The 13,902-nt window shown below is 38.8% G+C and overlaps 1 protein-coding gene across 1 annotated transcript; it reads right to left on the bottom strand.

Moving 5' to 3' along the window:
* Positions 1-10,101: 10,101 nt before the first annotated feature.
* Positions 10,102-13,160, bottom strand: LOC109409183 (sodium- and chloride-dependent GABA transporter 1). Its single transcript, XM_019682604.3, has 8 exons — positions 12,143-13,160; positions 11,818-12,085; positions 11,660-11,761; positions 11,418-11,601; positions 11,092-11,359; positions 10,929-11,032; positions 10,493-10,862; positions 10,102-10,426 (listed from the first exon to the last, which is right to left on the bottom strand). The coding sequence occupies exons 1-8, from the start codon at positions 12,338-12,340 to the stop codon at positions 10,199-10,201; spliced, it is 1,722 nt and encodes a 573-aa protein (XP_019538149.3). The 5' UTR covers positions 12,341-13,160; the 3' UTR covers positions 10,102-10,198.
* Between the last annotated feature and the right edge of the window lie 742 nt (positions 13,161-13,902).

Genomic DNA, 13,902 nt, shown 5'->3' with positions numbered 1-13,902 from the left:
GGCGTATTTCAATTTATTTATGCAAACTGACCTCATTATCAGAAAGAGGGAAGTCTGCTCTATCTGTTACTGGTCAGAGATTACATAAAAAATGGACCATGTGCTCAGAAGTAAGGGAGAAGCAATAATTCGAAATGGTTGTTGCGCCCTTTTCAAATGTTAGTCTATCTGGATCAATCCAAACAAGTAAACCTAGAGGAATCCCAGAGATGCCGGAAAGAAGTAAATGGATCGACTCACAACAACAGGCAGCGTTTATTGTTTGTTCTGTTCCAGAGGAAATTCAGAAGAATAGTCTTTAGGCCCATATAGACGATGTGGTAAGCGCACGTGCAATCAGCAAAACCATGCTGAGGGTGACGAGTTTGATTCCCGGTTAGCTCAGAATCCATTCCATTATCGACATTTCCTTAACTACTCTGTGTATAAATTATCTTCACGACTACCACACGATATATGTACAAATGCAAAATAAACATTGGCTGTGGGCGATCTTAGTTAAAAATTGTAGTTCTCATAAAATACTAAGCTGAGGAGAAAGCTGTGTCCCAGTTGGAACGTTACGCCAAGAAGAATCTTAGCATTAAAAAACAATATTAGTTTTAAACATTGGCGAGGGTTGGGTGCTAAAATTGCCTCAATGTGTTAGTTTGCAAAACAAGTTTGGCCGTTTTCAAAAGTTATGCGAGTTTTGTTCATTGCGTATTTTTTCTAAGACGCCTGAAGACATCAACCGCATTCATAATGATTATAAAATTGAAATTCTGAATGAAATAAAAATTATTTTTTTACTTCAAAAAAGGCTGACAAAATCGGGGGTAGACAAAATCGGGGGCTGACAAAATCGGGTCCTCACTGTAATATGCTTGTAATTCTTGAAACATTTCTTCACTTAGGATGTAATTTATGGCGAACTCCTGACAAAATCCTTAGATTTCTTGAAGACATTGCAAAAGAAATTTGTAAAGAAATCCCAACAAAATCTTATAACACATGCTATAATAAATGAAGCTAGGAATTACATAAGACACTTCGCCTGGATTTTCACAAAAAAAAAATAACAGTCTCTATTCGAATTCCCCCTTTTAAATGACAGAATTTCTATTATGAAGCTTCCCCAGAAGATGATTTCAGAATTTAGTCGTTTTTATCGGGAAGTCGCCAGAGAACCCTCTGGCAGCCGCGTTAGAACTTTTTCTGCTTAAGCTCCACAAAAAAAATCATGGTAGTCGACCAGCAAGCTCCAGGGATTCTGCTAGAAATTTTATTTGCCGTTCTCACAAAAACTACCCCAGCGGTCGGGTTACAAAATTTACTAGAAATTTTCTGCTATGAATTGCTCTATAGATTTATCTAAAGACTCTGATACGAATAACGACTAACTCTAACGCAACGATCAAAATTGCAAAAAAAATAATTTATGTAATTTCTTCAAATTCTTCCACAACGACATTAGTTCTTATTTGTAAGATTTAATAATATTTTTACAATTTTTTATCCTATATTAGCAAAAATATACCCCTGGAAATGGGGCCCCCACAACACTATGGCCCCGGGCCCCCACATTTGTAAATCCGGCCCTGGTTAATGTGGGGAAATGCGTTTGTAATAGTTTTGATGTAGAATCGTTGGACAAGAATTACATGATGGAACTTGACACAGTACATTACGGGTATTTGTGATATAACGCCCAGTAATTTACTCTTTGCTTACCACAATTTTTCGTCTGTTCAATTCAAATGGCATTATTCAAGCATTTTAAAATAACAGAAGTGATTAGAGATCAGGAAAACTGAAGGAATATCACGATGGTTCTCTACCATACGCTCGGTATTGAGTAAAGTTACTTTGTAGCCAACAAGGTAGGTGTTGTTGAGTTATTGAGTTGGTGGGTAAACTGCTAACTCTGAAAACAGCTAATTTTGATTCTTCTTTTTAATGTTACCTACAGAGATTTTTCTTCGTTTGGAATGTGTCTTTCAAGTTTTTCTCCTACTGTGTTTTCTGATAACCAAACTGATAACTCTTTCATCCTAGCTTCCATCCGGGCATATTTTCATCATTCGTTCAAATTTCTATAAAAAAAACGATGCAAAACTCTACACCGTACAGAGATGGTTAAAAAATAACGTCAAACAAACAATGATCATTTCAAAACACTCCTCTCCATTATGTCACACTTTTTTTATGAGACTTTTGAAATTTGTGTATAAGTCGTCGCACATTTCTAATTACCACCTCCACTCTTCAACTTTAAAGCGTTACGTATTGTATGGGCATTTTCACACTACGTCCAACGAAAATTTGCGAATCCCTTCACGATATGGCTTATTTAACAGGGATGTCTCCAAGAATTCCTCCAATGGTTCTCCCAAAGAATTCCATCGATATTCCTTTGAAACTTTTTCATGCATTATTTCATTCTATCAAGTTTTCCTTTAGATCTCCTCCAGAAATTCAATTTAAAATATCATATTTTTTTTTTGTGGGATTGCTACAAAGGATCTCCATGAAATTTTTCTAGGGATCTTTAAAAGATACAGGGGGTGGCCAAAATGTTTGGGATTGGCAACTTTTTTTTCTCTCTCAAAAATTCAACATGCTGTAACTTTTCATAAAATGCATCAAAAATTCTCAAATTTTGACTGTTTGTTAACCTATTACATATGCATCAGTGGTACAAATTTGAGCTTGATTGGTTAATCTTTCGCGAAGCTAGAACCGTTCTCGTAAAACACTGTTTTTAGACAACTAATTTTTGAGCTGTCATATCTCGGAGACCAGTGAACCAAATTGAATTAAATTTTGAACGTTTATCAACAATATATCAATGCTTGAAAAATCTTTAAATCGTAGGTACTTTTTAAACGTTGAAAAAAGTTATGATGGCTTGACACTTTTAGGATCTTTCTCGAAAAAATGTAATGTTTTCACATGTATGTCATTGAATATTATTTTTTAATTTCCAAAGATAAGTGATAGTGTTTTACGAGAACGGTTCTAGCTTCGCGAAAGATTGACCAAACAAACTCAAATTTCTACCAATGATGCACATATAATAGATTAACAAACAGTCAAAATTTGAGAATTTTTGATGCACTCTATGAAAAGTTACAGCATGTTTTTTGAGAAAGTTGCATATCCCAAACATTTTGGCCACCCCCTGTATCATCATGAAGTTTGAAGATGAGAACTTTGATTAAAGATTTTGCCAGAAATTTCTTAACATATGACGAAACTCTTCGTCAAGAAGTCTTTAGTGAATTGTATCGGAAACTTTTTTCCAGCATTCGCAGGGGATTCATTGAAGAATTGTTTCATAAAATTTCTTCAGAAACTCATCCAGATGTTTTTGAAGGAAATTTCATAAATAATTTAATCAAAAATTTATTTGACGAATTCCTTCAGTAGCTAATTATGGGAATTCCTGCAGGAAGCCTTTGAAAATTTACGTTCGCTGCCTTTGCTAGCCGTAAACATAACGTCGGAAGTTGTGCGCTGTTGTGCAGGGATGCCAATTGTTTTTTTTTTTTTTTTTTGAAAAATCTGTATCCCATACAAAAATTAAATGGCCCTCAACCTCAAAATTCACAATAATGACATAATAATGACGGCCAGGGGGAGTTTATAGAGGAGAGCAGAGGGAGGATACAGGGGCGTTTAAGAGATTTCAGGGGGTACCAGGAGATCCAAAGTGCGTTTGAAGGGGATCCTAGGGGATGCCTGGAGGTCTCAGGGACGTTCAAGGGAGTCTGAGGATCAACTCATGGAGTTTCAGCGGCTTGCAGTGGACTCCAGGGGGTCTCAGGACTGAGACAGGGGTCTCAGGGGAGTTTCAGGTGGTCTCTGGGGGGTTCTAGGCAGAGCCGTAGCGTGAGGTTGGCCAGGTTGGCCATTGCCAAGGCCGCCAGCTTCAGAGGGAGCCGAAAAGGACTAAGGCATGAATGAAAGGATGATGTTACTGTTTTCGGTATCTTAGGATGATCCGCGTTCTCAAAAAAAAAAAACTAGATTATTTTGAAAATTTACCATGGGTTTAACTAGGAATTTATCTTCTTCTTTATTTCAATATTTTAGTTTAAGCTTTAGCATTTCGAAGTTGTTCTTCTGAAAGTTCCTAAACATTCTTAATGGAGAATGTCTTGAGTTTACTTCCGAGGATTTTCTTCGCTTTCATTTAAATATTTTACATTATTGACAAAAAGTATTTAAGATGGAAAATATTCAGACAATGCTCTTCCAATTCATACAATTGTTATTTCCTTTAAATGTTTCGTTTGGCTCAAACTGTTGTAAATTGTTGTAATTGTTGTAAATTCAAGTCGATTAACCCAGGGCTATCAGCGAGTTTTTTCCTCAAAAGAATTATTTTGTTAGCGATGTGGAATTCAATATTTCAGGAATCCGTTTTTAAATTTTATCGGAATATCTTTCAATATTCTTTCAGAAATTACTTTAGGGATTTAATAGAAATTTTTTCTGAAAATTCCTCCAGAATATTTTTTAAACTTCCTTTAGGAATCCAAAAAATAAATAAAAAAAAAAACCTCAGGAGATTCCTTTTGAAATTTCTCAAAAGACTTCTTTAGAATGTTCTTCAGGCAAGCATTCAGTTAGTTATCTAGGGATTGTCTAGGAATTTATTCAGTAATTAATCAAAGGATTCCTCCAAATATTCCTCCAAGGACTGAATTAGATATTTTTTTATCTGTATTAACGAGATTTTTAGCCCTAGGCTAGTTCATCTCGGGACGCACGCTTTACTTCCCTTCCGAAGGAAGAACTCACATTTGGCGAATTTGTCGGGAGTGGGATTCGATCCCAAGTCCTCGGCGTGATAGTCAAGCGTTCTGACCATCACACCAGGTCCGCTCCCCCTAATTAGATATAATCTTCCATAGTTTTCTTAAGAAAATTATGCAGTTATTTTTCAAAAATCTTTCATAGATTTGATTTGGAAATTTTCTTTAAGGGCTTTCTTTGAAACCCTTTCAATAATTTCTTCAAAAATTCTTCAAGGGCCTTTTTGACAAAATCCTCCAGAGATTTCTTACGAAACTTTTTCAGTGATTCCTTCAATAAAATTTCCATTTATTCTCTCAGAAATTCTTCCATTGAACTCCATTGGAAATTCTTGCTGAAATATATCCCGGATTTTCATCATGTATTCGCTTAAATATTTCTCCATAGATTCTCACATAATTTTATTCTGTGATTCCAGCAGGAATTCTTTCAGAGATTCTCAAAACTCATATAGAGCTATTTTCAGAAATACATGGTGATATTCCTCCATGTACATGATTCATCTAATGATTACTAAAAAGTTTCTCACAGATCTTCTGGAATATATTTTGAACTTCAGGAGAAACCTTTGGTAAATATTTTAGAACATTTTGGCATAACCGATTGAAATAATGATCAAAATTGATCGTTTGAGGATTCTTGAAAAACCCTGAATCTCAATTAAATAAATTTGAAATGAAAAAATCAGCGTGAAGCAGACCTAATGTGATGGTTAAAGCCCGTGAATATTACGCTGAGGACCTGGTAATGATTCCCACTCACGAGGAACTTACAAAATATGAGTTGTTTCTTCGGAAGGGAAGAAAGGCGGGGTCCCAAGATTAACCTAGGGCTTAGGGCTAAAAATCTCGGTAATACGGATAAAAAATCAGTCTAATAAAACATAATCTTGGAGAAATTTGTGCATTATTTAAGTTGGGAATCTGAAACATTACTTCTACTTATTGTGCTGGTCCAAGTGAGATTCTCGGAATACAAAATGTGTTCGTAATTATACTCGTATTTTTGGGTGACTCCCATTGAAATTCCCAAATAAATACATGAATGAAAAGCACTCTAAGAATATAAAAAAGAAAATCTGAGGAGGGAGGGGAGGATTTGTGTCTTCGAAATACAAAAATCCAACTTTTAAAGAAAATTTGAAAAAAAAGAATAACTACAAACTTTTGCGAATACCAATGCCCTATTATGATTGGGTGCCAATATGGTGCCTCAGGAGCACTTTAAGGGGATCTCAGGGAGCGTTGAAGGGACTCCATGAGGTATTAAAGGCACTTCAGGAGATCTTAGGGGTGCTTCAGGAGGTCTCAGATAATTTCACCTCAGGTGCGATTCAGAAGGTCCCAAGGACAGGGATGCCAGATGATTTTTTTGAAAAATCTATTTCACTTTCCCAAAATCTGTTTTCTATACAAAATTGAGACGAAAAATCTGTGGGGAGGAATGGGTAACCCCGTCACCTTAAGCATGGGGATTATTCAAAATTAATGTAAGAGGTAATTTGATATTTTGACTACGCAGAATGTTTGATTCATTAGTATTTTATAAGATTTGTGCATTAAAATTTTCAAAATATGTTTATTCCACCGAATTATGATCATAACACAAACATACTAAATATTGATATTGTTATTGCAGTGCGGGTATGACCGTCACCCCCATGGGGTAAGTCCGTCATAACTTTTTTCTCAAGATACTTTTGAAGATTTTTATTTGAAAATGTTTCCAAAATATTTTTGATGATTTGTGATGGTTTACCAATTTTTCTAATCAACCATTTGGCCAAAAGGGTCATTTTGCGGTTTGGCCGAATGCCAAATACGGAAAAATCTACTTAAGCGATCATGCCGTTGTTCTCCATGTACATCATTATAACTGGAAAGAACAGCCTATGATTTAACCTTTCGTACCGTAAAAAAGTCCATACCACCAAAACACCTCGCTCGTTCTCTTCTTCTTTTTCTTCTTGGCATTACGTTTCAACTGGAGAAAGCCTGTTGTTATGCTTGTTCTATGAGCCCTTCCACAGTTATTAACTGAGAGCTGCCTCTGCCAATGATCATTTTGAATGTGTATATCGTGTGGCAGGCACAAAGGTATTTTATAGCATATGCCAAAGAAAGTCAAGGAAATTTCCTTTACGAAAAGATCCTGGACCGACTGGAAATCGAACCCATCACACACACGGTCATACCTCGATATATCGTAACTTTTAGCTTGATATAACGTTCGGCTCCGTAAAGCGTTGAACGTGATTGCGCCTCGATTAACTGAACTAGATAAAAATAATTATGATTTTATTTTACCAGCACTCAGGTGATTCCTTGAAGAATCACTGGAGGAATACCCGAAGAAATCCCAAAAAGAGTTCCTGAAATAATCCTCGCCGATGAGTGACGGGCTTACCCGAAAAGCCAACTTTTCCTAAATTACATCGTAATTTCTGAAAAATTGTTGAAACTGACCGTTCGATGAATCTTAGCACTAAAGAATAGTACAGATGAGAATACATGATTGATTAAAATAAAGTTATATACTTGTTTTGTAATCCAGAGGCTAAATTCTACCGACGAAAAATTACATCCACCGTTGGTGCAACAACGTGTGCGTTTGTTTTGTTTATTTTCTTCGCGTTTGACAGGTCAATGTTGGTACCATGTGTCTCAAAAGAGTAAAAATGGTAAAAAGAAATAAGGTGTGTGGCCAAAAAGCTACTAAATAACTTTTTTCTGGTAGAATCATTGGGGTGACTGGCTTACCCACCCTGACGGTGTTACTCGCTTTTCCCCTATCCCATACAATACAGTCAGGTTTTTTTTACGCGGGGGATACGTACCGCGTAAAAATAAAACTCAGTTCAAAATTCAAAAAACCGCGTAAAAAAAGTCTCACCATTTCTCGACGAATCATGCAAAAATAAGACGATGAACTTTTTTTATGTATGGAGTTTTCATTTACGCGGCCGCGTAAATGAAAACCGCGTAAAAAAAGACCTGACTGTAATAAAATAGCTCCTCTAGCTCAAAAATCTGTATTCTGTATGGATGCTCTAAAATATGTATATGTAATACAGATAAATCTGTATATATGGCATCCCTGCTCAGGGGGATTGCTCAGAGGGGATTCCAGAGGGAAGTGTCTAGGGCACTTCAGGGGGTCTTTGACAACAGAGAGTCTCTGGGGCGCTCTGAGGGTCTTAGCAGCGCTTCAGGAGGCTTATGGCATTTTAGAAGGGTCCCTTCTCAGAGGCATTCAAGGACGCCTCAGTGCCTAAGGGTTATCTGGGACTTGAAACGCCCCTGAAATGCATCAAAACGCCACTGAAGCCTCCATAAACCTAATGAAACCCCTTCAAAATCCCCGTCATTAATTTGCAGTGCCTGAAACATCTTTAAATGGCTCCAGTAACCTTCTGAAACAACCCTGTATATCCCTTGAAACGCTCCTGAAATATCTTGGAACACCCTTAAAACGCCCCTGTAACACATTGTAACGGCCTAAAAAGGCTCCTGAGACCCTCTGATTTACAGTTAAAACCCCTTGAAACGTCCCTGAAACGTCATAATACTATTGAAACGCCGCTGAAATCCCCGCAATCCAATTTAAAAAAAACATCGTAACGGCCTTAAGACGCTCCTGAAATACCATGACACGCCCCTGAAGCCTCTTGGAAGGAACTCCCTGCGTTTGGGCTTTCTGGGAACTTGAGGTACTGAAAACAACATCTCAAATGTCCTGTTTTCGTGTGCTGAGTTTACTCATTAAAGCCATAACTTAATTTACACATAAAATACCCTCTTAGAATACCATTTTCAGTTTATGTATGTTTTTAATTTATGCACCTCCAGTCCATGGCATAAATTGTTGTTTAAGTGTAATTAGTTTTGGACTTCGGATATCTTCCCCATAGGATATATATACATAATACAGCCATCATCTTGAACTGTGGGCTGCCATCTTGGATTTTCTGATCATTATATTTAAATTCAGAACGTCTGCCCATTCAAAAAATACCCATATTGTAACGGTATAATAACAGATAAATCCACAAAATAATCACTGTCTTGAATTTTGGGTCACCATCTCGGGGTTTTGACAGTTATCTGTACCTTAGTTTCAGAGTGTAAATCAATCAAACAATACAACGATAGATTCAACTGATGCATGATCTTGTGGATTTGTAATTATTTGCGATGGTTGCACCTGAGCACGATACATTTTTAACGTAGTTGTGGAGGAATACATATTGAGATATCTCTGTCTTACGTCTGGCATAACTTTTGTTGATTTGTTTCACGAAAAGCAGCGACATTTTCACTGCCAAAAAGATTACCTTATGAGCTAACATTTTCTAAAGACGATGCATGCCACTCTAAAATATGCAAGACATAGGGTAAGTGAACCAATTATGGCTATAGTACCATTTATTCGCCATAGTTGATTTTCACCCTTTAACGATATATGTCAACAATAAAAAAAATGTGAACAACAGATCACGTTCACAAAAGAAGGTTGCATTCATTTAAAGTCCACATTTTGCTCAAATTATGGTAGAAATAAATCATTTTCCTTAAAATTTTGGCTCCCTTGCACCCTTTTTCGCCATAGTGTACCAATTATGGCTAATCCCATAAGAAATGCATGCAAATAGTGCGAAAAGGAACCGAAGTTAAAAAATGTAGCCATAACTGGGACAGGGTTCCTATCATTGGCACACGCCGTAATAAATACTAAAAGTAGTTTTGGCTCCGTTTTTATATTTTTCCTGTTAAGTATGGAAACTAAACTATCTTTTAACATGTTGGTGATTTTCGTTGGTTTTCGCGTTATTTTTGTACAAATAGTTTACCTTAGGTAGTGCCATAATTGGTACAGGCACCCTATTTCAAGTGAACAATGCCTTGGTTGTATGAAAGTGAACGCAGCTATCTTACCTGGATCAGATTACTTTTGAGAATTGGCAGTGATATTATTTTCGTAGTGAAGAATCCAAACTTAAGATGTTTTTAAAATATTTTATTGAAAGCAATAACACATTTATTCAACTCGCTTTTACTAAAAAAAAACATAGTTCAAGTATTTTACAATCAGTCTTACTTCTAGAATTATAGTATTCGATGCCACCTTTCCTCTAGTGCATCCAATCCAGTGGTGTCCTTTTTCTTTACGTCGTCTGGTCACGAAAAAAATTACATCTGAAACGAGACCATCTGGTGCGCATCTTACCACTTTCTACTCCCGTAGAAAGATCCACCGATGAAATCCAAATCCCTCGACGCCTGAAACTACACTCACTCGATCCTCAACCACCCGTTCGTCTCGCCTACCGTTTTCTAATCAGTTTATGGAAACAAATTACCTGTGCCACCCTGTTGTTGTCCGGGAACCCCTTGTCCTAACCGGGCTCCCGCATACTTACCACACAGATCGCCGGGGTCGTTACCACCCAGCAGAACTTCCACCACGCCAACGGGTAGTATCCGATCATGTCCTTGATACCGTCGTAGAAGCGATTCACACCGAATGCCCACGATATCGAGATGCACTCGAAGAACATCAGGAACAGCAGACAGAAACCGCTGACGGCGTAGGAGTCCAGGATTTGGAACACGTACATTCCGCCCTAGGTGGTAAAGGAAGCATGAATGGTAACTAGGTCGTTCTCAAACAAGGGGTGGAAGTGACCTACTTCCGTTATACACGTTAATCCAACCAAGTAACTGATGAAGCACACGAAAGCGATGAACAACTCCTTGCGCTTGCGGAGGAGATGTGGCCACTCATCGATGACGGCAGTGATGAAGCCTTCCATGGTACAGAACTGTGAGTCCAGCCCAATTAGTAGCAGCATGAAGAAGAACAAACATGACCAGAGGGGTGCTCCCGGAAGCTGTAGCACTGCCGAAGGATATGCTAAGAAGGCTAGACCTGGACCAGACGCAGCCACTTCAGCTACTGGACGTTCCTGCTCGTGAGCCATGAAACCGACGACCGAGAAGATTACGAAACCGGCAAACATACTGGTACTGGAGTTGACTGTGCACACAATTAGGGCGTCTCTGTGAGGGTTTTGGGAAAAGTTAAATCAGATTTGGCGAAATTTGTGGTTATCGAGAGAAACGTACTTGTAAACGTTGTTGTTGAACTTGTTGTAACTGCCAAGTGCAACCAGCGTTCCCAGACCGAGACCGTACGAGAAGAAAATCTGCGTCACAGCGTCAATCCACACCTTTATAAAAGTAGTTCAATATTAGTAACAAGACTTGATACTAAGCCATTAAGACAAACCTCTGATTCCCCAAGTTTGGACAGATTCGGGCTCACATAGAATTTGATACCCTCGAACGCTCCCGGCAGAGTGATACCACGGATCAGCAGGATGGTCAACAGGAAGTACGGGAACAGGGCAGTGAAGTACACGACCTTTCCGGTCCATTTGACTCCCTTCCAGATGCAGAAGTAGCACAGAATCCACACCAGCAGGAGAGTTCCGGCCAGTTCCCAACGGATGGTGCCAACCTCATCGATACCACCGGAGATCATCAAAGTACGTCGCCTGGAAACCGGGTTGTTAGTTAACTTGTGGATATTTTTGGCTGCAATGTTCAACTTACTCCCAGAACTCCTTAACGGGATCGGTCATGTCGTTCACGGATACGTTGTTCGAGTTCAGCGAACAAATCTTGGTAATCGTACTGTTGACTCCCAGCGATTCCCAACAATGGAGTTCCTTCCGGTCGTAGGGATTCACACAATTTGGTGAATTCCACAGATTATCACAAGTACGCCACGGGACATCTGCAGATGGATACGAAGTTTGTACTCAGTTGCAAAAGTCAGACTTCATCGGACCTACCTGCCCTCAGGGACATGAAGAAGTAGAATATGGCCCACGCCAGAATGACGATGTAGTACACATTCATCCAGCAGGACATTACGGCTGCCGCGTATCCAATACCTGATCATGAAATTGTTTCAGTTATTGAATTTCCTCTATGATTGCATTGAACGAACCTTTGAATATGGGAGCTATTTTGAACACTCCTAAACCACCGATGGTCAACATCTGCCCCAGCGCCAGCTCCATGAAGAACATGGGAATACCAGCTAGGAACAGCGTTAGGAAGTACGGTATAAGGAAAGCTCCGCCACCATTTTTGTAGCAGAGGTAAGGGAAACGCCACACATTACCCAACCCAATGGCCAACCCCACTACGGAGAGAATGAAGTCCAGCTTCGACCCCCACGTTCCACGCTCTGGCAGGTCATCCTTTTTCGCTACCTGCAAATGAACGATCATGATCAATGAACTTTCAAACCATACCATGCCCAAACCGACCTTATTTTGCGTCATTTTGACCACCTTTTGGTCCTCACCGCCCTCGTGCTTGTTCAACAAATTTAACTCTAAAATCGTCGTGCCCTCTGGCTGATCCTGCTCGTGCTCGTGCTGCTGCTGTTCTTCCACGGTCTGGTCAACAACATCCAGCGTACTATCTAGACATTCAATCGCTTTGGCCGCGGCACCTTCTGTCATATTATGCTGACCGATCCCCCGAAGTGGTTGGGATGAACGCTTTTTCGGTGTGCACGAGTCCCTTGCAGTTCCACCGCACCAAGGAAAGGGACTCCGTAGTGCTCTGCTGGAAGGTGTTGGTTGTCGCGCTAGTCTAGCAAAGCCAAAGATCTATGGGAGTATCTGAAAGACGGGGGGAAGACTTGGAAGGTCCTGGGTAGAATACAAATAGGAATGAGAGAAGAAAACGTCATAATTAATAGCTGGAATGTAACAATATCTAAGTTATTTAAAGTTTTATCAGATGCTGCCAACTGCAAGTGTGAAATCCATCATGTTCGTAGTATCTGAAATGACACAAGCAGAAGTTGATTAAAACGAAGTCCCTCCTCCTTCCATATGCTGGGACTGCGAGGGTGAGGTGGAACCCGGTCCGCTGCAAAGAGAATGAAATAGCTCGTTAGTTTAATTTACTTCGCACAAATCTGACGCACACGGGGAAGTGGGTTATCAGTAAGAAAACACTGTTTATGGAATGTGAGATATTTTCGGGAGGCAAATGCTTACGGCAAGTGAAGATCCGTGTACCCGTTCATAAAACTCCAAGTAAGCTAAACTGAATGAAGTATAGTAGGTACATTTGCAACAATGGTGCATTCGTGTGGCGTTGAAAATGTGCGACGTGAGCAAATATGAAATTCCTGTGATAGATATGATGTCTTGTTTGCACTAGATAGGGTTTATTTAGGAGCGCGTTTCAATGATGTAGTGTTTTCACCGAGAATAAATAGTTGTTGAAATGAATTGAAGAATAAGGAGATGTAAAATCATACATGGGAACAACCACAAATGACGCATTTTGTGGCCAATTATCAACACCAACTCCTCTTTCGTAGCCAATTTTGCCATACCTTACCATGTTTCATAGCCATTTCAGAGACTCCCCCCCCCCCCTCTTTTCTCCTAAAAAGCCATGGACGTTCCCTATAAAGATTAATGTGAATTTTAAGTGCTAGTGATTGTAATGCAATCCAATAAAATTCACATACTATTGTGAAGAATTCCTTTATGAGTTTTTCCTGAAACATTTGTGGATTTTTTCAGTCAATTTTTACACCAGCGATTCCTTCAGAATTGCTTCCAGGAAATTGAAAAAAAAAAATCTCAAAGAAATGCCATTGGAGGGTTATATAAGAATTCCCTAAGGAAATCTTTCAGAACTTTCAATATGAACCCATGATGTTTTTCTTTAGAATTTTCTCAAAATTTTCCTAGAGAGTACCCTGGATATGGATTTTTTCACTATAAAATCATTTTTGGATTTTTTCCGAAATTACTCCACGAGTTCCTTTTGCATGTTCTTCTAGAACATCTTCCATAACTAGCTTCATAAACTCTAGAGGATCTTGCAGAAATTTCTCCACGAACTACTCTAGAAATCATTCACGGATTTCTTCAGAAATGCTATGCGTACCATTACCGGTTATTTCAGGAACTCCTTCAATAACTTCTTGAGAAATTCCTCTTCAGATTCCTCCAGGAACTGCTACAAGGATTCCTGATTTTTTTTCCAGAAAATCAGA

Source organism: Aedes albopictus, chromosome 2 (genome assembly GCF_035046485.1).
Source record: "Aedes albopictus strain Foshan chromosome 2, AalbF5, whole genome shotgun sequence".
Classification (NCBI taxonomy): domain Eukaryota; kingdom Metazoa; phylum Arthropoda; class Insecta; order Diptera; family Culicidae; genus Aedes; species Aedes albopictus.
This window is presented reverse-complemented; position numbering and strand designations above follow the sequence as displayed.